Source organism: Anabas testudineus, chromosome 15, assembly GCF_900324465.2.
Source record: "Anabas testudineus chromosome 15, fAnaTes1.2, whole genome shotgun sequence".
NCBI lineage: Eukaryota > Metazoa > Chordata > Actinopteri > Anabantiformes > Anabantidae > Anabas > Anabas testudineus.
In genome coordinates this window covers 4,624,538-4,650,558 of record NC_046624.1, presented here as the reverse complement: position 1 = coordinate 4,650,558, position 26,021 = coordinate 4,624,538, and the positions used below count along the sequence as shown (strand labels likewise).

The following is a 26,021-nucleotide window of genomic DNA, read 5'->3' as shown; positions in this document are numbered from 1 at the left end:
GATGTGTTATTCAGAGACTAACGAGAACTCTGGAATAAAACAACATCAGTTTAAACTGTTCCTATATGGCTTATATGAAAATAAAAACACACAGCCTGCCTGAGACATAGGGGCATTAAAGTAGCAGAAGAAAAAAAGAAAGCGAAGAAATCCTGAAAGCTACACCCTTTAAATCTTTACACAACACGGGGTCCTGCCTTCTACACCAGCATGTGCACCAGCAAGATGAGACGTAATCGCATTGTGCGATGTCTGGGATCAAATAGTAAACATTAACCGCCTTTTTTTCATATTTAAGAAAAAGCAGCTGTGAATGATTTGTGCAGCTGTGACGACTGAGGCTTTTGATTGCAGTCTACAGTTGGCTAATAAAATCAGTCATGGAAAGGCAAAGCTTTCACGACTGTATAAACAAACACCTGTGTTCATTTGAGAGGCACCTATTTAAAGTGTGTGTGGGGGGGGGGGGGGGGGGGGGGAGATGCTGAAACATGACTAGACTGGCGGGACATTGGCCTGAATCTGATCCAGTAACAAATTCCCAATTGGCCTGGCACAAAATGTACCGCCTGGGATAAACGATGCCTTCATACACCACAATCAGTCATACTCATGCAGGAGCCTGCTTCTTGCATTTTATGTTGCTTTTGGATCGAGATCAATTTAGTTTATAATAAAAATCACTGTAACGTTTAATTATAAGTCACAGATTACATAAGTTATTGCGGGAGGGTATTGCTCACAAAACGCAATAAAATGAACAAGCACACAAACAAGCTTGTGTACTTAAACAAGCGAGACAAATGACAAATTGGCAACTCACATCAGCATTGCACGGATTTAATTACATATTCCAGTACTATTAATCAATCAGTACACACTGCCTGTACAGTATAATCTCCATGTAATGTATCAGACTTGATATAACCTCAAGGAATATCATACATGCTTTGGTACTAAAAAACTAAATACATTCATTTATGTTGGTAGAAAAACCCACAATGTATGTAGCCTTAAAACATGAAATGAAATATACCTAACTAGTCTGTAAATTGATCCTTCAAAATTAATCTCCAGAGTAAACGAGGCTAAACATTGCATTCAATATACTTATACAAGATTGAGTAGAAACATAGTAATATAACCATTAGGAATACATGACATACATACATATTCAAACATTACTTGAGTGTGAATGTCTCAACACATCAGTGGCATTATCCAATGTGGAATGCAATCATTTGCACAATCCTGCTCAAGCAATAGGTCTGCCGCCCCTGTTTTATGTATTATTGTTTTACAAGTATCCATCCAGCCCTTTCACCACAGAGAGATAGAGAAAAAAATAACTTGCCATTTAAGAACCCTTTTTTTTTTTCATACATCACATTAATATCAAGTGGTGTGCTTAGGACGGCTTTCCACTTTCTTAAATATTTAACATAAATTCCTAATAAAACATGTCTTGATAAAATTGACTTTAGATTAAAGGGATTTAAAAAGAGTATAAGACAAATAAATGTGGAGCCAGAGCTCCATAAAGGACCATGTGGACAATAAAAGGATTGGGTAAGCCCTGTGGAAGAAAAACCTTTCCCAAAAGATTAAAAAGCAGCTTTGCTAAAAAAAACAAAACAAAAAAAAAACCCAAACATTTGCAAAGGTGCCTTTTGTAACCCCTTCATCCTGGAATCATTTATGACTTTTTGTTAATCCCTTCTTCAGGTCTTCTGGCAACATGTAAGTAAGAACCATCAGTCACAGGACAGAACTTCGGGGCTAAAGGCTCAAACTCTGAAATTCATGAGCAATACTAAAGGTCAACAGTTAGTCAGGGCTTACATTTACACTTTAAATGTGTGAAATTGCACACTAAAAATTGGGATATACATAAACTGATATATGCTACAGAGAGTTCAGAGAAAAACAGTTCAGTAAGAGCTGTTGACAGAGTGCTATTGGCATCAGCTACTGTCACAGTACTAGTAGTAGTAGTAACACCAACATCAACAGAGTACATCAGATCCCATTAAGAATAATAATAATCATCCATATGTGTTTACTGCCCAATCAAATAATAAAGCCTGCACAAAATCAAGCCAGTGAGCAGCATGGTGGCAGAGTGAGAAGGGCAAAAGTTCGTCCAGTGGTCACATCGTGCTAAGAATCTTTGTTTGGGTGCGCCTTTGTCTGATGTGCTTTTGTTAATGCCACTTGAATGTGTGGTAGAAGACAACAATAAAAAAAACAAGTAGATGGAGCAGGAAGGAACAACAACTCCCCTGAGTCACTTACCCAAAAAGTGACAGGTCTACATTGTTAAGGAAACTCTGTATCCTTGAGATTCCTTTATCCTCTTTTATATGAGAGTTATCAGACGTCGGGGAGAATGTCTGCTACACAGTGCTGCACACAGACGCGTATATACACAAACAAACACACACACACACTAGATTTACTATAATTTACAAGTGATCCAGTTTCTCTAAAAGACAGAGATGAAACCTCAAAGATTCAATGACAACAGACCTGATTTTCAGAAAGAGGAAAAACTAATTATCTTTTGGGCTTGGTACAACCAGCTGAGAAGTTTGTGTTCCACTATTAAATCCTGTTTATAATCACAACATTAGACACAATTCTGATTTAAAAATACACATAACAGCTCTGACTGTGGCAGTCTATTGCATTAATGATATAATGCCACAACACACCTCCCTCCACTCACAGAGTGAATTAACATGATGGCTTCTCATTACACACTACACCCACACACATGCAAACGCCACCTGTAGCACCTGGAGAGTACATTTCCAATGAAATGTGCTACTCAACTACGTTGTCACATGCCAAGAGCTGGGCAAATCAAGTCTAGCTCCTTTTGTGCCTCTTCTTCCTGAGGAAAAAGTTAAATACAATAAAATATGTCTATATGATTGATTTAAGACAAGATGAGAAAAGGCAGAAGGAATAATACAGCGTGATGGATATTTATACAAACTGTAATACACCGTCCGTCCAAAAAAAAAACAAAAACACCTGGATTTAGCCAAGCAAATAGGTAAGAGCCTCCCATTGGATCATTACTGCAGTGGTTTATGTTTTAACAAGTTACTTAACTTACTTCTCATTTTTTAAGCAACAATAACAAATCTGTTTCAGAAGGGTCAGATTATTGGCATTCATCAACGAAAACATCTAAGAAGATTGCTGAAACTACTAAAACTGGGTTGAGAGCTGTCCAATGGAAGAAGGTCATGTGGTCTGATGAGTCCAGATTTACCCTGTTCCTGAGTGATGGAGCATCAGAGTAAGAAGAGAGGCAGGTGAAGTGATGCACCCATCATGCCTAGTGTGTACTGTACAAAGCTGTGGGTGCAGTTGCTGCAGTTAGTTAGGTCCAGGTTCAGCAACATTATGTTTCCAAAGAATGAGGTCAGCTCATACCTGAATATACTGAATGACCAGGTTATTTCATCAATGGGTTTTTTTCTTCCCTGATGGTAAAAGCACTTTCCAAGATTCAAATTGTGAAAAAGTGGTTCAGGGAGCATGACACAACAGTCTAGACCTTAACCCCATTGAGAATCTTTGGGATGTGCTGGGAAAGTCTTTCCCAGTGGTCTGACTCTCATCATCAATATAAGATATTGGAGAAAAATTAGTGCAACTCTGGAAGGGAATAAATGTTGACATCGCAGAAGCTTATTAAAACGATGCAACTGTGAATGTGTGCCGTAATCAAAGCTAAAAGCGCTCCAACGTAATATTAGAGTGTGTGCCTTTTTTTTTGGACGGGCAGTTTAGGTGTGTAATGACGTTTACCTCCTTGGAGACTGCATTCATTGAACAAGCAGCTTCACACATCTTCCTAGCCTTTTCCCTTTGCCCCATGTCCTTGTAGCACTGCCAACGAATGGAACAAAAACTATTAATGCATTGTTTAGTCCCAGTAGGATCCACCAACAGACCACATTTTACAAAACAACTGTAACAGGAACTCACCTTAGCCAGAAATACATAGTTGAGTTTAGAATATCTTGGATTAAGCTCTTCAACCTTAAAAACAAAAACAGATAAAAACTCTAGTATTTTGTCTGTTTTACCCAGTCACTAATCACATTTTGATTTCAGTGGCCTATATTTAAATGAAGCCACACTAGAGCACAGCGATCTTCTCTAAACTCGCAGGATGTTCATGTTGAAGCTTGACCGTTTCTCTGGAGGATCTACTGCAGTTCACCAGCAACATGTCGTGACAAAGACGACTTAAATCAAATTGATGATGAGATATACAGGATGTAGGGAAGAGGCATGCACAGAAATATTGGCAAGACATCCGCAATATAAACAATCGAAATGTGGGAACGCAGATGAAGCCTTTCTAAAGAAGGTTTGGCTTTTGAAAACTGGGTATAGGAGCAACCTTGAGGCTAAATGCTAAACAAATAGGACACTGTACCTTACATGTTTCATTAATCAAGGCAGGTCAGGGGCACACGTGAAATCAAGTTACCAGCGTGAAAAACAAACTATTAAGTAAACTCTCAGTCCCTGTCTTGCGTAATTATTTTCTGAGTGAAAGGTGTAACAGTGTCTACGCTGAATGTGTGTCAGCCACGTGTGTTACACTCTATTGTCTTCTATTTTAATCAATCAAGTTGTCTGTGTAATGTATCAGCTTGCATGATGCACACACATGTTGAACAGCTGAGTTTCTCAATTAGAAAGCTGGGTCCACTGATTCTTCTAACTTCCTAACAAAAACACTACACTGGTGTGTGAGGGTGAGAAAATACAATACACAGGATTCTCCTCCTCTCCTCTTCACACAGCTACATCTATCAATTGTGTGTTTTTTTAAAACAGTGAAACCACAATAAAACACATTCATGTGTTATGAGGTACTGGTGATTGACTGTTGACCAGTTTTTATGATTCTGAGTGTCCACATTAGCTCATTATGGTTAAACACAATGAATCACGCAGTACAGATAGGCAGAAAGGCGTTTTCAACGTGCCAGTTTTAGGCCCTGTTAACTAAGTGTATCCATCTTGCCACAATGACCTGCAGCCTGTCCACTGCCTTTCATCTAGGGACTACTGGGATTGGATTCAGCATCCCAGTGATCTACAGTAACACCATAGACTTTATATGCGTTATTTACTATATGATCTGAAACTCTACTCTAGTGTACCGAGTTGTTCATATAGTGTTATTGTAATTGTATTGTAACACAATATTAACAACCGAAGCACAGATATGGCTACAGTCACAATGGTAAACCCAGCTACAGTGTCACAGTCTAATAACATGGTGTTGAGAATATTTTTTTCTAATGGTGGGAGTAATACATTATGGCAGTCACTGGCGCAGGAGCAGAAAAAGTAACTTTAGAAACAATACCTTTAGGAAATTTTTCAGTGCATCTTCAACTGTGGCACTTGGAGGTTCTCCAAACAATGTTGCTGCAACTTTCCTCTCAATCCACGATAATTGAGCCACCTACAAATTAATCAAACACCTTAAGTTATTAGACAATTCTGCAAATGAGTTTGAGGGTTAATAAACACTACACAAACATACATACATACTATGTATACTTTATCTGAAACACAATTTCCTAACAGGCAGTAAGACTTTGCTTCTATTTTCCTGACCACTGGCTGCCTGTACTTTAATATTTTTATGCAGAATATCATAGGGGTCAGGAGAAGCCTGTAATGTTCCTGCCTCACACCATTCATCTGCACAACGTCTAATTGCAGGTGTCGCATTGCTCTAGCATCACAGGACCTCTGAGACAGAACTGTGGGCTGGATACAAACAGTAGATCATTGTTGAACATGAACAAACCACAGAGAGCCTATAAAACTTATTACCTAAAAATATCAGATGTTAAAAATGCACAGTCCCTTACTCCTTTTCGGGAACAGCATGTAGGTAAGTATTATATAATGCAAAGAGAACAATTTCCTGACCTTCATAGACAAGTCATTAAGGTCAGAGAAACAATCACGAGCTGCATCAAAAACAGCCAGGTACTGATAGAACATGAGGCGAATAGAAACAGGATGAAAACATGTCCCTGGTACAATCTGATTTAAAGCTAACAATGGCTGGTGTTAACCTCCTGCAGCGTTCTCTGCAAATATCGCTGGGGGAAAAACAAATCTTTTGGGAAGCCTACAGAGTGGGAATGAATGAGAGGAAACAGTGGGTGGGTTAGCAAAGGTAGGTGGGAGGGCACAGTGACATGTCAGCCTCCATAAATTCACTGTTTGACGATGTGAAGAGAGATGAGACAGATATATGTGCAGTGCGGTGCGTCAGCATACACACATACAGCATAGCACCACCGGCCCAGCAGGTAGTAGGACATGGGGTCTTGTGGCTTCAACTCAATGGCTTTATCCAGATGATCCTGGGAGGAAAGGAAGACCGAGAGGGAGAAATTATTTTCACCGCTACTTCATGACACGTCTGCTATTTCCACTGCCTCAACCACACAGCCCTGACGTTAATGCATGCTCCTTCATTGTTTTCTATTCTCCCTTTCTCTGATTCATTTTTTACCCATACCTCCCCTCTACAGCTCACTAAATCTCGCTTTCTCTCTTTTCACCTGTAAACAGATTTAAAGGTACTCAGTGTTTGGGGAATGCTAAAATAAACTCTAAACTCTGTCTTATACAATGCATGGCTGTAGGAGTGGCTTACTGGCTAAGTGTGTTACAGTAAGAAGCCATTCCCCTCTACTTTAATTACATAGTAGAAACAATTTCCAATATATATGTGAATGAAATGCTTGCCCTATTGTGTGTATGCATCTAAGTACCTACTTATTGTAGTCACAACACGTTTAGGATTATGCAGCCCATGATGCAACATATGATTAGTCTTTCAGACAACAACTTACCTTAAAGATATATCCATTCTTTATCTTGTTCTGTAATGTGTCATATTCTGCCATTATACCACACATGATTGCGTACCTGCGGAGAGACAATATTAAATTCATGTCAGTCAGTCAGTTCAAAATACATATATTCCTAAAAGAAAACTTGCAAATGGTAGTTTTAAAAATCTGTTACCATGTTTCCTATTCAGAATAAAGTCAGATAAATTGTTTAGTGTACAGAAAATACATACTGATACTGGCTTCTTAATTCCACCCTGAGCTTTAAGACAAAGGTATTCAGTGCTTTGTCTTCAGGCTGAGAAGACAATGGTGTTTGACCTGAAGACAAGGCTATTTTTGTTTTACTGCAACACTCCACACATTCTGCGTCACATTACCACAGATTAATAGATTATGAGACACAGCTTAAAGACAACACCATGCTTCATTTGGACTGTGTGTAACCTTCTCCAAAGCCAACAATCTGACAAATAGACTGACTTCAAACACGCCACTGGAAAGCTGCTTATTCTTTACACAATTCTTTACACAATTTGTGATTAAAACTATAGAAGTACGGTAACGAAGGTCTGCAGGGGTGAGTGGATTGGAAAGACGTTATGCAGCACCATTCAGTCACATCGCCTTTTCTCTGGGTCACTAACATTAAGGCAAACAAAGGGGCATCCAAAAAATGTTCTTTAGCAAGACTGCTCATTAGACATCATCAGTAGAAATAAGCTGCTTCACCTTATTCCCTCACTCACTAATTAGTACAGTGACTTGGACCAATGAGCAGGTGGATGGGAAACAAAGAGTGATTTCAGCTTCGGGATGTGTAAGTCAGCATGACCCAGAGTGTTTGAAGAGGGGAGCAGAGAGCTGATCAAAGTTTTTTCACTGTGAGCCAGCTTTAATCCTGCTGGCACTATGTCAAACACAACAGAGTGACATACACATCTTTTTATATGAAGGATCAGCAATTATAAAGGTCATATGACAGTGCTCTCTGAGACGATGGTGCTAAGAGTGATGGATTCAGTATGTGTGACTTTGTGTTTTAATAGAGAATAAGCTGTGGCAGCTCAGTGTGCTGCCATAATGCCACTGGTTGATGCTAGTAGAGCTCTAAAACATTACAGAAGCAAAGATGCTGTGTGTGTGCAGTTGTGTTGCCTGGCTTCCAAACAAAACAGACTGCTGTATGGAAAGACTGCAACAAATCCACCACCAGTGACTTAGCATCTGCTGTGAGGAAACTGGGCCAACACTTGACCACTACACAATCCAGTTTTGATCTCATGCCACAAAAGTATTAAGAGTTACATCCAGTTGTTCCACAAGTTAGCTGTGTGATGTCATTCAGAAAAACTGCAAAAATAAAAGCAACAGAGACTCAAATAACTATTTGATGCATTACCATCAAATTTCATATGTATATATATTGTGTCTGTAATTTCTAATAAAAATAGCCTTGTCCAATATGTTTTTCTAATTATACACAGCTAAACATTAAATAGTGCTAACTTCAAATTACTCACAATCTTCTGTGAATCCATTAAATCCATAACCCGGTGATGGGCTCAGCTAACTGCAGCCTATTTGTGCAAACCAGTTGCTTGTCCTTTGCTTGCTTTGTCTTTGTAAAAGCATGCTGTAATATGCTGATGTGATTAAACACAATAAATCTTAGCAGTGCTGAGATGGAAAGATCAACCACAACAGCATGAGTAGTAATCATTACTGAGATTGAGCATTGCCCAGGTAAAGGCTTTGGGAAAGATTGCTCAATATCCAGGTTACCACAAGACATATTTTATTTCCCACGGTTGGCTAGCTCTAACATTATTCATTATGTAGCAATTCTGGCAATGTTTACTGAGCAGTATTTGAGCCCAAGAGTGCCAGTGGCAGAGTTGCTCATGAATGGACCAGCATATATATAAAACTAACAGTTCATTCAGGCCTCTTTGGATTTACACTGAAAGGAGTTGGCACACATGATTAGGCCAAAGCTCATCCTGATCGTGTGCCTCTGTCTTCTAAAAGATAAAAAGATATAGATAAGCTTTTCCATGCATGCAGGGGATGGAGTGTGTGTTGTTTTGGTCTTAGCTGACACAGTCTATCTACTGTCCCTGTGAAAGAGCACCGGGCTTTCAGGGGAGAGGCAGAGGTGGGGACAAAAAAAAAAAGAAGTAAGGGGAGGAAGTGTAGAAGGAAATGTGATGCAAAGATGTAGAGAGGCGTGTCTGGCCTTTGGGGCTTACCTACTGTTGTTTATCTTTTCTTTTCTTTTATGAATTGAGTTACTATTTCTCCTCTACTTTTTATGGCAAGAAAAGGGAAATATCAAAAGGAGGAGGAAAGGCGAGTGAAGGAAAAGCCTGACAGGGGGAAGATGAGGGAAGGACAGAACACTTAATTTCGCAAGGTTAGTCTGTGTTTTTATCACAGTGAAATCCCCTATTCTACTGGGCAAAAACAAAAGGGCCTAAGTGTCAGCTGCTTGGCAGTATGCAGATTGATTTCAGCCTTCAAATCCAAACATAGAGGCCTCATTCAAAGACAGAGGGAGCCAGGCAGGATGCCAGGCTACAACTTGCACAGAAACAAGAGGAGGAACTTGAGGAGTTCAAAGAGAACCTGTATGGGACAATGTGCGAGAGTGTATTAAGTGTGGTGATATACTTGCCCCATGTCAAAATTAGCTGATAGCGACTACACTGAGCTCTAATGTTTAAGGATGCACAGAGTCTCTACAGCTACTGGAAACACAGCACAATGCTGCCACAGTGACACTAACGATAACCGTGGCAGGTTACAAATTAAAGTTGTCCCCCCCCCCCCCGAATGGCACAAGCTGCCTGCTTAATCCTCAACTCTTTTCTATCATCAGGCAGGCCACATAGTCATGGACTGAATTCACACGGTCGGATCTTTGAAAGAGCACCTACTGTATAAACAAAAACTTCCAATACAAGAATGTCATCATGTCTCCCATTCGGCAACCTGCCAAAACTTTTAGAAATATGTTTCACACTCACTGTCACGAAAGCAGCCAATGTAACCCATGAAGTAGTTCAGTAGAAATCTCCACGTAAGACACAAGGACTATTATTGGAGTGATTGTGAGGAAGGAAATCTTAGAGAGGAGAGATGGAGGTAGCAGTTGGCCCTCATATACAGTACATCTAACTTCAAAAGAGTCATCATCGTCATCTCCTGGGAGACGTACAGAGATTTGGTACATGACAGAGTGGAAAAGTTGCTTAATCCCTTTGTGAAGTGATGACTGCTACATCAACATCCTGTTCATTCATCACTTCAGGTCTTCCAACATATTAAGGACATGCTCAGAAAGGGTGAGGTGTTTTTTTTTTTGCTTTTATTTTTCAACCCAAAGCACCTCAGGCTTTGGGTTGTTTAATGCAATGCTTGGTTCCTCAGAGATCTTTCACTATGGACACTGACTTGGCACCAACAATTATTGGAATTGTTGAGGGTTAATTTATAAATACTGTGTTTTTTTATGTATCAGCTTTATATAAAAGTACAGTATATTGGTGTGCAATGGTCGTACGGTATGTAATAAAACTGATTGTGTTCATGGGGAGGGTCCTCCTAAAGGTTCAGATGAGCTGAAGACCAAGGTGACACTACTCCTCCCAAAACAAGGCAGTCCAAAGGTAATTTCACTACCTGGGAGTCCTGGTAGTACTGGCAGTCCTGTCCTCCAGTTCTCTTCTCTAGCCATTATAATGTGTGCCAGCACAGTTACACATATTTGGCCTAAATTCTGTTATATTTGGAAGATCAGCCACTCAAGTGTTATCCTTCAAAGAAACACTGTGTATTCATTGTATCTGTGACGTGCCCTGCAAGTGACAGATTCAACGGAGCAGGTTTGTTGAGTCTGTCCACCTCACCCAACTTGCTAAGCTGTCACGCAAAGGTTGCAGAGTAAATATGCACAGGGTCATTGGGGTTAAACCGCTATAATTATTGAATATACTGTTTATACCATAAAATGGAAAATAAAACAAATATTCACAAAATTACAAAGAGAAAGAAATGATTAGGTGAAAACAGAAAAAAACTATAAAAACATGTTCCAAACTATTTCAAAAGGATTCAATAGATCATAAACAACAATTAGGTAATTAGATATGTGTAAAACTGGTTTCAAACGACAGAGTTTGTGTCATCAAACCTGAAAGACTAATGAACTGTCATAATCAATGCTGAGTGAGCAACAGCAGTAACCCTCACTAGAAAACGTTTAACTTTGTTTTATATTGTCATGTTGCCTTTATCCATTTTATTTGTGCATGTACGTCTTCACATTTAAAAATATTCAGCTTGCCAGACTAACTAGTTTAAATTGAGGCTGTTTAGGTAGCAACAGAAATGTTGAAAAGCCCTTCATCCACTTAGGCTATGCAAAGAAGTCTCAGTGGTAAAGCAGGAAATGACTGGCAGCGTCTAAACAACATCTGTCAAACTGTGATGAGCTTTGTGGCATTCAGGAAAACAGGTGACAAGTTTTCTCACGGCACCGGTACGCTAAATAAACAGTTACCTTAGATGTAAACTTGCAACACTGCTTGGCACTGTCCCTATTCCCTGCCTCCTCCCTTTTCAAAGTGTAGCTTTACCTACAGTACTTTGCCCTGTCCATTCACCTTTCTGCTCGGTTTAAGAATCTTACAAATTCCATTAGTGGAGATACAGTAGGATTAGGTGTTAAGCTTTTTTAAAGCTGTTGCTCTTGATTAACTAAACAAACACAGCCTTCTATTTCACTTGACATCTCGAGTGCAGCGGTATGTACATGAGCTAATGCTAATTATTCCCTAACGAACAGAGCAAGCAGGGCTGCTGGCTCGGGCAGGCAGTTTGAGTCTGTTTTCCATGAGAAAACATGTGTGTATTAAGAAAGTGGCTACATGTTCTCAATTATACTTGACGTTAATTCCTGGAGTGTAATTAATGGTACACCAGATAAGCTCTTAATATTATATAAACAAGCAAGCACAATATTCAGTTGATTGTATATGCTATATTTTCTATGCCCAAAACCGATCTTGAGTTCACTGCTCATATCAAGTTTTGACATGACCAGTGTTTCAGATGAGGAATGCACTACTGGGGCTTGCACACATACAAACAGGATTCATGCCATCAAGTCCTCTTTGTACAACTAATTAGAAAAAGGGGGATTTTTCCCTGAGTCACAGAGCAATTAGGGAGGTATTTGAGGGGACGAGATGCTCTCCTGACTCACTGTCTTAATTTGTCTTAGACTCAACTACGACTTTTCCTTAACTAATGTTAGGCCACTGTGGACCCTTCAAAAAGAGAATGACAAGCCATTTAAAATGTCTACTAACAACAACAGTAGTAAAGTGCCTTTACTGTAAGATGTTTTTCAGTCATATCTGCCACAAAAGTTAGACAGTAGACCACAACTCCAAGAAGTACATCAAATGAAGACAAATGATATGAGCTGACCCTGGACATGAACAAGATGAATTTACAATCCATTTGTGCCACAAGTATCACCAGCATAACCTTGAGCACTAAATATCACATCAACAACATAAAGGCACAGACGCTGTTACAACAGAAGAACATTGATCACATTAGTTATCTCAGTGAAACCATCAGTCTCTCTGAAGGAAGTTAAGCTAGGCTGTGTTTACATTCCTAAAAGTGGACGTGGAGATGGATACAATATTTGGGAGGTAACGTTCTCACAAATACTGGGCTTCTTGCAGCAATACTTTGCTTTGCATCACTATGTTATGCGACATGATCTGCACCGTAGTTTTTATGAACCAACTAGGGGTGTAACAATTCTCCAAGTCCAAAGTTTAGTTCAGACCTTAACTTTTGAGCTAGAGTTCAACTCAAGCCCTGTTTTTATGTTTCTGGGTTCTCTGTACTGTCCCTGAACGCCTCACTAGACCTGAAGCTAACAGACCACTCACACTACACCTTCTTATAGACACAGTGTAAGTTTAAAGCCTGCAGACAAAGCCAGTGATAACTCTAGCCCTGTGGGCTTATAGAGAGTTTCTTCTTAATTCGTTCACATTTAATTTGATTATATTTTCTGATCTGCCCAAAGAAATACCCAAGTAAAGCACGGTCAAACAAAAAGGAACAGCTGCTCTAGGCTGAAATGTCAGTCAAAAACATTCCCCCAACACCTCTCACATGGGGAAAGTACCTTTCTTATGCTTTAATAGTCTCATAGCATTTACTGAAAAGGTTTAACAGGATTAGAAGTTACCAAAGGTGATTCACATGATGGCATGTCTTTTGCCATCTCTGACTTTCATATGTAGCTTTTAAATTATGACGTGGAAGAAAGGAAATAACATAAGCATACCATTGATGACTGTCAGCACATAAAGGGTTCAGGCTCACTGCCTCCTCGCCAACTTTCTTTCCTAAAAGGAAAGAAAAAAATAGATTATGATGATTCCCCACTGAAACATAAATTCAACATAAGCAATTAATCCTGGACATTCTTGTTCATAGACCTAAATTTAACTAGGCAAATAGTTAAGAGCCTGCCATTGGATAATTACTCAATCTTGAGAATCTTTGGGATGTGCTGGAGAAGACTGTGCAGCCGTTCAACTCTCACCATCATAATACAATACGAGAAAAATTTATGCAACTCAGAAACTTATCGAAATGATGCCATGTGTGACGTCTGTGTGTTTGACCGTGTATTTATAGGAAGAGAGTATGTACTCAAGGGGTGTGTTGACTGAGAAAACAGAAGAGAATATACATAAATCACGAAACATCACAGGACACTGGATTAAAGCAATATAAACAGAGTTGATATGAAATCCAGGAAGGGCGGTTAGATTAAAATCTTTCACCTCGCAGTGGAAAATGTCTCCTTCCACTTGCTCTATTAATAGCTGTATAAATGCTAAATATGACACTGTGTTTCTTAAAATAGCCATGTCTCTAACATTATCAGATGCTTTGATACGTGTCTTTGTTGGAAGCCTGACCACCTCTAATTAAAGAAACACTGATGTGGAAGGATTCCAGAGAAACACGTCAATCCAGTCTGAAGTACATCAGATTCACAAAACAGGCTCCGTCCAAGGGAGAAACACATTATGATCTACTGTATAAGTGGAGAGAGTGTAACACGTGACAAGCACAGAATCACTGTGGCCTGCTTTTGAAGGGCATGTGGGAGACCTCAGAGAAAAATGTTTTGTTGATTTAAAGACTAAGTTGTCCTCATTGGGTATGTAACCCATTTACAGCACGTGGAACAGACATTGTGCACAGAAATACTTTAAAATCAGGGTGCCAGCAACTAAAAACAAATTTGGTTAAGGTTAAAGTGCAAAGCCTCTTCATGTGTATGCATGTGGCGCAATGTAATGCTCTAAAACAAAAGTAAGTCTGAAGTAAATACTTCATATACACTGTATACAGTGAGATTTGGGTCCTAAACTTGTGATAATATCAAAGGCGTGATGCTTCCCCTCTTTTCATTGCTCTATTTATGATTGGTGGAGCTGTCTGTCAGTGTTAAGAGTGTTAAGTCTTTAACTTTGCTATAAATGTGTGTCATTAAGCAATGGCCAGTAGACAGAAAGTGATCATGTGTTTATCTGGACATGCTGTTCATTTAGCTAATCTTTACAAATATTTTTTTCTACCAATTCATCACGTGCCAACAATTCAAATCAGGTGATTGCCATGATTGCAGAAACACAGAATCAACTGGGTTTTCTAGGTGAGGCACTAACATTTGGAGTTTGACCAGTGTAACAGTTGTGGTTCCTACATTATAGCACCTCACACCCAGACTGGGATGCTTGGCAAATGAGGTATACCAGTTTCTGCATAGGCCTTCTTCTCCTCCAGAGTGGAGCTGATGTCATGGACATCACAGTAAGCTCGGATCAGCCGCCAAAGAAATGTTGAGTTCTGTCCAAACTAGACACACAAGTAGACCAAAATGTTACGACGATGCATTGTGTATTTGCTTATAGTAACATCAACATCTAAATATAAAGGGAATGTATTCAGCGTTAACAACCAATTTGACACACCTCCCCTCTTTGCTCTAACAGGATGTTGAGGCTTTCCCTTTTGTCATTTTCAGGCCCCTGGTGTAAACGGTCGATCCTTTCAAGAAGGATGGATAACCTGTCCGCAGGCCGTTCTTCATCCCACTGTTCTGGATCACTTGTCTCTTCTTCCTCCGAGTCTGTCAGTGCAGTCATATACCTGGAACACACACACACAGTAAGTAAAAGAAAATAAGCAGCTTCAGTTTGTTGTCAGCATATTCGTCAGCTATTAAACTTCATTGGTGTGGATTAAAAAGCTACACCTAGGTGGTTCCAATCACCACGCCAGACTGTCTCGATCCTGCCATCAGTAATATGTGCAGCTTAACTTTAGGAAGTATCAATAAGCAGCCTAAATGCTGCCAATTTTCCGAATTACAAGATGATCTACTATTTCTACTGTAATGAAAAGCACAGCCGAGGAATTTTTTAGATCCCTCAAAATTCTGTTTTAACGAGCATTTTTACAGGCTGTTTTTTAGCCAGGTGCTGATTGTAAATGATCAAACTTCACTGCCTGTTTACACATAAAATGCAATGGCTTTGTTTACATAAGTGGATCAGTTAATTGTTTATAAATGCTAGCTGTTAAGAAACTCTTGACGTCTTAATGTGGATACCTGAAGGCTTTTACATGAACACAGTTTGTCAGTGTGAGGCACGCAACTCCTGTATTAGATCTTTTATAGGTCCCTTTCAACTACTGTAAGTTTGTACTAACACCCTAAGCTAACACTTAAGATGCAGCAGTAAAAAGAATACTATTTAAAGTGCAGGTAAAATGAAAGACATACACAATGGTGAAAATATGAAAAGCCTCTATTAAGTGTTGGCATAAAGTTCATTTGCGTCATTGGTGGTTAAGGGAATATATTGGGCTGTAAGCTATGGTTCTAGAGGGATGTGTCAGAGCGGGCAACAGATACAAACACTGCGGACTCAACAGGTGCCTCTTGCTGGAGGCTGCTTCCTGAGTGCTGTGATTACAGAGTAACGCGAGGGCACTGAGACTTTCCTCAGTCATGAAAGGAGCTGTCAAGAATAACACAAAGTCAACAACACAGATGGAGCTGCAATGCTGTGCTGAGATGAAGGAATTTTGTCCTATTTTACAAAGTATAGCATTCTGTTAAATCACATCAAATCTTTTTCTGTAACAATAAGCAAGAGTCAATTTTATTGCTACTGAAATCCACTTTTCATTTGTAGATATTGTGTTAATTTTTCCTCTCAAAAGTTAAAAACATTGTTTAAGAACACCTTTTTCTAGACAAGTTATGTCTAGATTAATGGAAGTTAAAATTATATAGTGCTATAGTTAAAATATGCTATTTAGTAAAACAAATGGACAACTCTGTGACCGGTGTTCTTTTGGAATGTGCTTTATCAACATCCAGCAGCTTAGGAGAAAACAGAGGATGAGAAACTAGACTTTACAGTATCTTTATTTTAATCTTCATCTAATTTTATACCATCATTTTGGTATAGTGCTTTAAAGCCTTTAAACAATCTCCCTCTCTCTGCACTAACCCGAGTAAACCCTTAAACCTGCAGGTAAGTCTCAAACTACTTACTGCCAAATGCACACCATATAAATGTGAATGGGTGTGCTTTTGTGTTTACTTTACTGACTGTTGTGGTCTTCCCTTTTTGTCTGGTCTCACCATATCACTGATCACTGACTCAGGCCTGGCATTTAACTGTAGCAACAGTCACATCACTGAACTTGTTTCGTCCATTCATTCCCTCATTCATTCATGCTTTAGTACTTTTTTTTTTTCATTCAGCAGTCCATTTGCTCTCCCTGCCTGTAGTTATTTACTCAGTGGAGCTGGAGAGACAGGCAGCAAAGTACTGAGTGATCAGCGCATTCCTGTCACACCATTCCACGGCTCATGAATCACTCGCATTGAAAGAAAAAGAAGCTAAAACTCTGTTTCTATTGCAGTGTGTATTTACCTAATTTATATTCAGCTAGCATACAATTTTTTATCTTAGCCTTCATTTAGAGAGAACTAAAATTATTGAGAATAGCTTGTGTATTAGAATAACACATAACAATAACTTGCAATTCTAGCATGTGAGTTGGCCGGAGTGTTTCAGATTTTAAAGCTGAAATATTTGTTTTATTAGTTAATATTTTAGCTTTATTGGTACTGCAAGTGGCTTAGTTAAAGCTGATTGCTTCTTTCTTTACTGAATTCTAACGTGTTTAACGGGTCTCAGCATCAGTATTGCAGTGCTGATGACCTTCACAGCCAGGCTTTACATAGCAGTGAAACATGAGAAATTGATGGTAATTAATATTCTGATTTTAATTAGTTTGTGTTTTGCCAGTATTTCTTTAGGGTGAGGCATTTCAAATCCATAGCTACTAGCTATCTCTATATATTTTGCATTGGTTAAATTGATAATAAATATCATTTACCCATGTTATGTCCAACTAACATACTCTATAGAGGAAAAAGACTGTAAAACTCCAGCTTTCGACTGTTCTCACTAAGTGAGATCAGCTTTTCAATATACAGACCCCAAGGAGAAGTGAAGTGATCTCTCAATAGGCAAAAGGTAGTCTCCACAGTTACATGATTCAAAACAAACCTGAGTTACCATCCCAACATCACTGGGTCTTGGAACATGCAGCCCAGCTTATTCAATGTGTGGAGCTGTGGTGACAGGACCAATGAAAGCCTGCTCTACAACAATGACTGACTGACTGTCTGACTGGAGGGAGTCCAATTATTGATTCTCTATCCCCCAAAAAGGGAGGATAGAGAGAGGCTGAGCCTTCTTCTAGTTTATCATTTTGCCAAAAAACAAATGTGGAAAAGAAAAGAACTGTGAAAGAAAAAGGAGTCACGGTTGGTGACAGTGACCCATGGGAAACTTTTCTCCTCCAATGTGAATAATAGATCAAGCTGGCAAGGCACACAAGCATCACTAGTTTATACTATTTATGCAGCTGCCTTAACAGGACACTAAGAGAAGTGAAAGTGAGCCAAAACTGTAAAGTTAGGTACCGACAAACAAAACCAATAAGCTAAAAGATACATTGTGTATACATAATACATAGTGCTAGAGTACTGTAGTAGTAGTGATAAGGTTATATGTTAATACAAAAACAATGAATATAGCCGCTTTAATGTTTCATCAAAGAGGAAAGAAACTCAGAGAGTACATTAAGATTGATATTATGTTGATGCAGGACCATTAAAGCAAACATGATAGGGTGATGTCGATGTGATGTGATCAGAGTCAAAGTCAGCAGCTACAGACCAGAGACAAACCAGGTTGACGAGGGACACGACAGACAGCTGAATGTGTCTGCTCTGTGCACTCTGTATACACTAAACTCTTGAAACTTAATTCAATAAGAGTATTTGTCTCCCTGAGAGTCTTTCACTGTGGTATGTGTCTTAGGATATAGATGTGAATGTCTTGATATGCGCAGCTGCAAAACAGCATGTACCATGACGTCACATGGAAGTTGGACCAAAGCTTTTAATCACAGAGCAGACAATGAGTTTCTTTTCCCTTTTCTAAACATTTCTCTGTGTGTTGATCAGGCTTGTCCGTGACTAAACAAAACTTCTGCTTAAATCAACAACTATCCAGTGTCACAAAAAAAAAAAATGGTAATGTCCTTGAGGTACAGCGATGCAATGTAAGTAAACTTAGTGGGAACTGTTCAAGGAGTTACAAGTTCCTACAAGACTAAACCAAGCATCTGACAGCCTGGCACCCAGACAGGATGATTGATGGGTGTCCTTACCTGCAGAGCGGCAGCTTTGAGAAAACCAATGTGATACATGAGAAGTGAGTGAAGTAAACTGCTGCAACTTTCAACCTCTCAGTTGAATCTGGGTCTACCTGTTCCCTGTTCTGACTGACATTATACCCCGCTCTGTAATTTTGACATCATGTCACACTAATTGTTCTGTTATTGGTGAACATTTGTGCAGTGGAAAGATGCGTTATTACACAGACTCAGGTTGGAGTCAAACTGCCTCAGCAGACAATATGCCAACGCTGGTCACACTTGAAATAACTCAACTCAATGTCAACATACAGGATAAAGTTGATTTATGAAAAAGATAACTTTTATATTTTCATACTGTAATTAATCCACTGTAATTGTACAACCACAAAAAACATGTCAACACAAATGTCAGAAAACTATTAAGCTTCAACTGCAGAAAGGTACAAAAACAGGTCTCTGATAATCCTGAAGTGCATGTTCTGCACTCTTCCATGATGCCCCCTGTTGGAAATCTGCTGTCCCAATAATGACATTTTTGTTGAATTAATTATATATTTAGAAGATATTTCTCCGAACATATTAAATCAGTTGCTGACTGCTACTAAAACTAAGTATGCAACACTTCAAGATGGCAACAAAATGCTGAAACATTTTGCACTGAGCAATAAATGCACTAATCTTGCTCATCTTAAGTGTATTCGTAAGGCTTTAGATTTCTGCAAACATGCAGCGACTTTTACCCAATAACATATGTTGAAATACTGTGCTCCAAATACTTCCAAGTCAGCTAAACAAACATGAACAGCTCTTTAAATGGATGTGAGGATTAGGGGTGCAAGTGGCCCCTCTGGGGGAACGTTATACATTCCCTTAGGTGCTGGAATTTCTCCACCATTCCCGATATCCCCCACACCCTCTGCTCATACAAACAACACAGCAGCAGGAAAAGCTCTTTAATTATGGGAGGTGTGCGCAATGTGATTTCTTTTGAAGCATAATAATCTAGGCTGTAAAGTAAAGAGAGTATTTGATGCGACCGACAACTGCCACTCAAAACCATTGAACCACATCTGCTAGAGGGCAGTCTTACGCTTCCATCTTCTCCTCTAGCCAAACCGGAGGGTGATCTGAAATATTTATTATATATAGTATAATATTTGCAGTAACAACAGTAATAACATCTTTTTTGTGTGTCATATTACAGCCTCAGTGAAGCTGTCCTACTGTGCAGATGCTAAACTGAACTTCAAAGAGATAAAAACCATGAAAAAAAGGACACATGTATCTGTTGCATCTGAATTATGTCAAGCATTTTAAACATTATATAACTACAGGAGTTGGCTACATTCCTGGAAAAAGCAAAAACAAAATAAAGGAAAAAATAAAGAAAAGAAACAAACAGCACTTAACCCAACCTTTGCATGGAATGTGATTCTCAGAGGACACAGAAACACAACAGGCTGCAGTGGATGTTAGTTGGCCTATTTCATGTTATAGTTAAACAAAAAAAAAAAAATGCTCTAAGGCAATTGATTAATCACTGTGAGGGCAGTAACAGTGATGGGGAGGAGCCTTACAGCTCTGATCTAAGGTTCACTGCACACCTAAAATCTTTGTGGTTAAGAGGTGAATGCAGCTGCATTCAGTGTTATGAGGTTTTCTTGGCATGTCACATGCTTTATTTCCAATCAGGTTAATCTGGGTTAAGTAAACCTAGAACACAAAGAAAATGTCTACTGGGGTCCTAGCAAAGAGCTCCATGTGCTAAAACATCCAAAGGCAGCATTTTGAGATTTGTTCCCCATATATGATACACCTTCTAGGATTACTTCCAATCATGTCCAAGATAAACGAAAGTCTGCCAGACTGCTGAAAACATTAAAGCCTTGGCTTAGTCATCATCATTTAACTGTTAATATGAGTTTTTATAAGAGGAGAATTCCAATGGGAGTCCATTCAAAATGAACACATCTGTTGTTTATATTATCTAATGTTGGCATGAGTTCAAGGCTTTTGGCTGAAAATGGAGGAGGATGACTGGGCATGCGGTGCTTGATCACTATGCTGTTCTCTGCAGCACCTGAGGCAAATGTACGTACTGGCATAGCTATAATTAAGCACAAACTAGCAAGCGAGTTTAACTGGTAAAGTAGGAGGTCCACAAGATATCTCATTTAAATTCAAGCCTGAAATCAATATGCAGTTTACTACCTGTTGAGATATTTATCTGTCTTGTGTTTATTAACTGGAAAAGTCTACAATAAGCACAGGATTTTATAATATTAATACTTTACAAAAAAAAGATACATCGGCCAATACTAATATAGAATAAACTATGGGTATAATAGTTCTGAACTGAGACTGAAACAGTGACACAACTCACCCCACTCCCACACTGCCACTCTGTTGCAGACATATCACTTTCACTGTGGTGTAGCCTCCTGCACATCAATAGCAGGTCCCTGACGCCCTCAAATTCAACATAATATCAGAAGCCTGATCACTCTTGTGTGCTGCACGTGGGGACATAGTGTAGGTCTTCGAAAAACAAAACAAAACAAAAATGTAATCTTTGCTGAACCCAATCATAAAGTATGGGGGAGAACACATCATGATTTGGACCTGCATCGCTGCATCAGAGCTTGGCTAGCTTGTACTGACTGGGGGGAAGATGAATTCAAGTGTATCAAAAACAAATCTTCAGAATAATGTGAGATGTCTATACACCAGCTTAAACTATGTAGAAGCTGTGTGATGCTTCAGGACAATGACCAAAAAACAACAAAGCAAGTCCACATCAGAATGGCTTCAGAAAAACAAAATCCACCTTTTGGAGTGGCCAAGTCAGAGCCCAGACCTGAACCCAATAAAGATGCTATGGAACCAAGAGTTCACATATTTTTTCCACTAGCACTATGAGGTTTTAATTGTTGTTCTCAATAAACACATTTATCAATGCACAGTAGCATGTAATAAACCATATCCCAAAAATATATCTAAGTAAAACTGTGAAATGGTGCATTACATGACTCATGTCATCCTGATCTAATAATCTAAAGAGTGTATCAGTACACGTTCAAAGGAAACCACATGCCCCTTTTCATCTAGCATAATTTGCCTTTAACCTGCCTTTGGCAGATTGACACACAGCCTCCTTTGTTTTATACTCCAAAAACCTTAGCAGTGACAAAAATACTACAATTACAACATTTCTTTTGTTTAAATTAATTAGATTATCTTAAATACATGCAGTCACAGACAACTACTTCACTCCTGTGGAAATCCTGTTGTTTAAGACAATGGCACATGACTTTCTGCCCTTTTTCCCTTTATGTTTAGTGGTAATGTAAATGCTGACAAAAGCAATTTAACTTATGATTATTGTTAGTTTGTTTGAAATTAAGGATGTACGTATGAATACGGTTGTAGTCCCTATAGTTTATATAACATTCTTGACCAAACCCTCAAATGAAAGTTCACAGTCCACACTTACAGCACATTATTATTGTTTCATTTCAAAATGCTGTGGTGGTGTTCAGAGCCAAAATGAAGAAAACTGTGGCTACATATGAACCTTGAGCCTTATTAAAGGTGATCTAGTAATTAATAATTGTCAGTAGTTTAAAATACTGGCTGTGATCAAAGGTCCAAGTCTAGCATGTTGTGCAATCATTGTTTGGTTTACAAGATGACCAGGGACAGTGTGTGAATGTTTAGAAACTTCAGTAGAATAATTAGATTTTTGTGTGCCACAAAGATGGCAATGAAAAAGGGGCAGTTGTATAGATCTTCATTACTGTAACAGAATCGGTTGTTGCAATAGCAATTTTTAATTATTTATTTATTTATTTATTTTTAATTGTGACCAATCTAAAAAAACTGGACTACTCACTCTACCAGCTTTTAAAATACTCACCCTCCCTCACTCTCTGCCTCCTCTGAGCTTCGGCCCCCAGCTCTGGCCCCAGCAATGGCGCCTGCCGTCCTTTTCCTTCGCGTTGGTGTGGTCCTGTGTAGAGGGCTGGCTCGACGCATCTCCTCTCGTCCCCTTAACTCCTCTCTGACTTGCTCCTGCAGTGTTGGTAGAGCATTCTTTAATGCCTTCATCTCATCCTTCAGTTCAGACACACACTGGATCAAGGCCTCAAGGCGCTCAATCACTTCAGCCTGGCTCCTGGGACCAAGTGGACCATCCACCACCATGACACCGTGTTCATTAGTTCGGTTGAGGTAGTATCCTGGACAGGATGCTCTTCGTCTAGACTTAAAGCCTTGGTAACACACCACAGCCAGACTGATGCCAGCCACCCCAGCCAACGCTCCCAAAACCAGCACCTTGCTGTCTGACTGGGCCATGCTGCAAGCCTGCAGAGAATGTACAGACACAAAATGTTTTAGGTCACTGTCTTCATAATCATGCTACAGAATGTTCATGAACAAAACGTTTAAAAAAAAAGCTGACACAAACACAAAAACATGTCATACCTAATCTGGGTCCAGTTTCATTGATAAATACCTATGGTCATTTCTTGGGTAAGCTGATTCATAATGGTATCTGCCAACATGCTATTTTAATCTAAATTTTAATTTGATGAACTGATCCATTATTCTTCAATTAGTAGACTCCTATATTCAACAACATAAAATGTATAGTATTTTCTGAAGTACTTTACTCCAGCAACACGTGTAGTGTAGAGAACAACTCTAATATGAAGCCAACACATTTTGGCTTGGGCCACACAGATTCCACTTACTTTGTTTTACTTGGACCATCTGATGTTAACACTAATCAGTATTTACACTGCAGGCTATATTTAGATACAACAGGCAAGTGTCCATAAGGTGTTTAAGATTTTCTATGTCATGTGTAATCAAAACAGATTTAAGTTATCTGCAATAAATTCCTTAGTAGCGGACTAGAAGAGTATATGCATTTTTTTCTTCTTTTGTAAGGTTTGCTATCTGTGTGTCTTCTAAAACAACGTTACCTTACAGGATACTGGTACTGGGAAGTCAATGGCACCTTTTAAAATGGTCTCCCTATTTGTATGTACAGTTACCCTAAACTTCAACTCACTGTTTGACCTCATATTTACTTCGGATTTTGAGTCTGGGATGCTAAAGCAAAGACTGTGGAAAATACAAGGTGTATCAAACAAGTTATAGGCGAGCTACAACCTGTCTGGAAACGGACGCTATTGTTTACACGGACCTGTGTTAAAAATGGCTGGGTGGACAACTAGCTTAACAAGATAATGGGATAAACACATAATCACTGAGCCACTCTGCAAGCCACCAGTCAGACATCATCTCTTTTCCGTCTGAACACATTGACAAATTCAGTTTCCTAGGGGGTCCAGAGCGTGTTATATCCTTATTATAGTTCACTAACAGCAGCTATGTAAGTTAACCTTGGCTGTCAATAGCAACGTCCCCACAGCCCTTAGTTAGCTAAAAATGTTCCTCTTCCCAAATGTTTACTACCACTCAAAACAAAGTTACCCGCCAACGTCACGCAGTTAAAATAGCATGAAATCGCTCATACATAATACATAACAAAACCCCGTTACATAAAAATGTTCTTCTTATCAAAACTAAATATATTAGAGAGCTTACTGCACCGGTGAGGCTACTGCAGCCACTTCTTCTGGCTTCGCTGTTACTGAGTGTAACAGTCAAAACATTCCGTACGGGTGCCACAAACAAGAGTTCCGCTCTTCACGTTCGTCAACCCCACATTAAGATTTATATGCCTCATTTGTCAGTATGTCTCACATAAACCCCCAGTGACAACTAATTCATCATTAAAATTGAATTATTTACATTTTATTTGATAATTTGATATTACTTATCAATTTTTGGAGACCACAGCTGCAGTTTTTTCCAGTACTTTTTGTGTTGAGTCTGCTTGTTTCCGCTGGATTTCAGAGGTCTAGAGATGGCAGAATAAAAAAGGGGTTAGGTAGCTTTGAATAGTTCCAAGATGGTGAGAATAGCAGTATTTAGTGGTAAAAATTACACTTTGGATGACTTATAGGGCCAAGCAAATTAAATATGCATTGCAAGCCAATGACTGATTTATAGAATGAATAAGTAATAGAAATAATGCCTTCTCAGTTGTATTTCTCAGCAGTTATTACTGTTTAGAGGCATTAACATAACACATCGTCTATTAGCTGTGCCACTGCAACCATTTTACAATAAAACAGGATCAATATAATTTTGGGATATCAATTAGAACTTCCTATTATATTTATAAAAAAACAATTGAAGCATTCATCTAATACTTTTGCACAAAGAACTAATATTGCAAGTAAATGCACACTGCTGACATTTGTTTACATTTTGGGAAATGCACCCAATTATTCCCATCCTTATGAACTTAGTGAATGCATGCATTACAGTGTTTCTTTTTTTCATATTGCTGTTGTGAGCTACAAAAGCTGCATTATAGTTTAATCTTTAATGCGGTGTCTTGGTTGTATGTTTTTTTTTAATATCTGGTATGAAATGATTGTTTTAGTTGATGCTTCTAGTGTGAGTTGACATTTTCAGTTACATTCATGAATGCCTCTGCATAGCACTCTCATTATTAACCCTATATGTAAACTATGAATCCCTTATCGCCAGCATATTTGGACCTATGCTTTATAAGACCAAAATATATGTTATGTGTTGTATTCTGATTACACTCTAAACTACAGAAAACATCACTGGATTTAAACTAAAATCATGAAGGGCCACTGCATCAACTTGTTTCTTATGAAACGTGAGACACAGTGTCTCTGTATATCCTAGAGATTTCCTTCACCAACTTTATTACAACACGTGAGTGAATAGCAAGTGGGCAAAGTTCACAACAACAGCTACAACAAGATAAGGAGTGTGTCGTATAAAACTAGCTTCATGCATAAAGAGAGGTAATAATAACTATCTCCACAAGGGCCTCATCGATAATTCTAAATTACTTCAGAAGTTTTGTTTTAAGTAGAATGCTTAATCCATATACTCTCAATCCATATACTCACACACACACACACATATATATATATATATATCTTATTATATAATGAGAAGCTCAGTTTAAGACTTACTTGTATGATTTGCTCCTCTCACAAGTGTTTCTCTGTAGTGAACGTGGACAGAATGTGTGCAGGCATTTGAAAAGTCACTAAACACACATTATCATATTAACCTTGGACCTTTAGTCACTGCACATGGACATGTCCTTTCTGG

At 38.8% G+C, this 26,021-nt stretch overlaps 1 protein-coding gene across 4 annotated transcripts; it reads right to left on the bottom strand.

The window, feature by feature from the left end:
* Positions 1-824: 824 nt before the first annotated feature.
* On the bottom strand, positions 825-25,955 carry LOC113159009 (regulator of microtubule dynamics protein 2). 4 transcript variants are annotated; one of them, XM_026355459.1, is made up of 12 exons: positions 25,880-25,955; positions 24,634-24,717; positions 22,702-23,150; positions 15,005-15,182; positions 14,786-14,888; positions 13,300-13,360; positions 6,921-6,996; positions 6,348-6,425; positions 5,408-5,506; positions 4,006-4,059; positions 3,826-3,906; positions 825-2,896 (listed from the first exon to the last, which is right to left on the bottom strand). In XM_026355459.1, the coding sequence occupies exons 3-12, from the start codon at positions 23,139-23,141 to the stop codon at positions 2,843-2,845; spliced, it is 1,224 nt and encodes a 407-aa protein (XP_026211244.1). In that variant the 5' UTR covers positions 23,142-23,150; positions 24,634-24,717; positions 25,880-25,955; the 3' UTR covers positions 825-2,842. The 4 variants fall into 4 exon arrangements, with proteins under 4 accessions (XP_026211244.1, XP_026211247.1, XP_026211243.1 ...); XM_026355462.1 differs by lacking the exon at positions 24,634-24,717 and having other exon boundaries at positions 25,880-25,938; XM_026355458.1 differs by lacking the exons at positions 24,634-24,717; positions 25,880-25,955 and adding an exon at positions 24,402-24,617.
* Between the last annotated feature and the right edge of the window lie 66 nt (positions 25,956-26,021).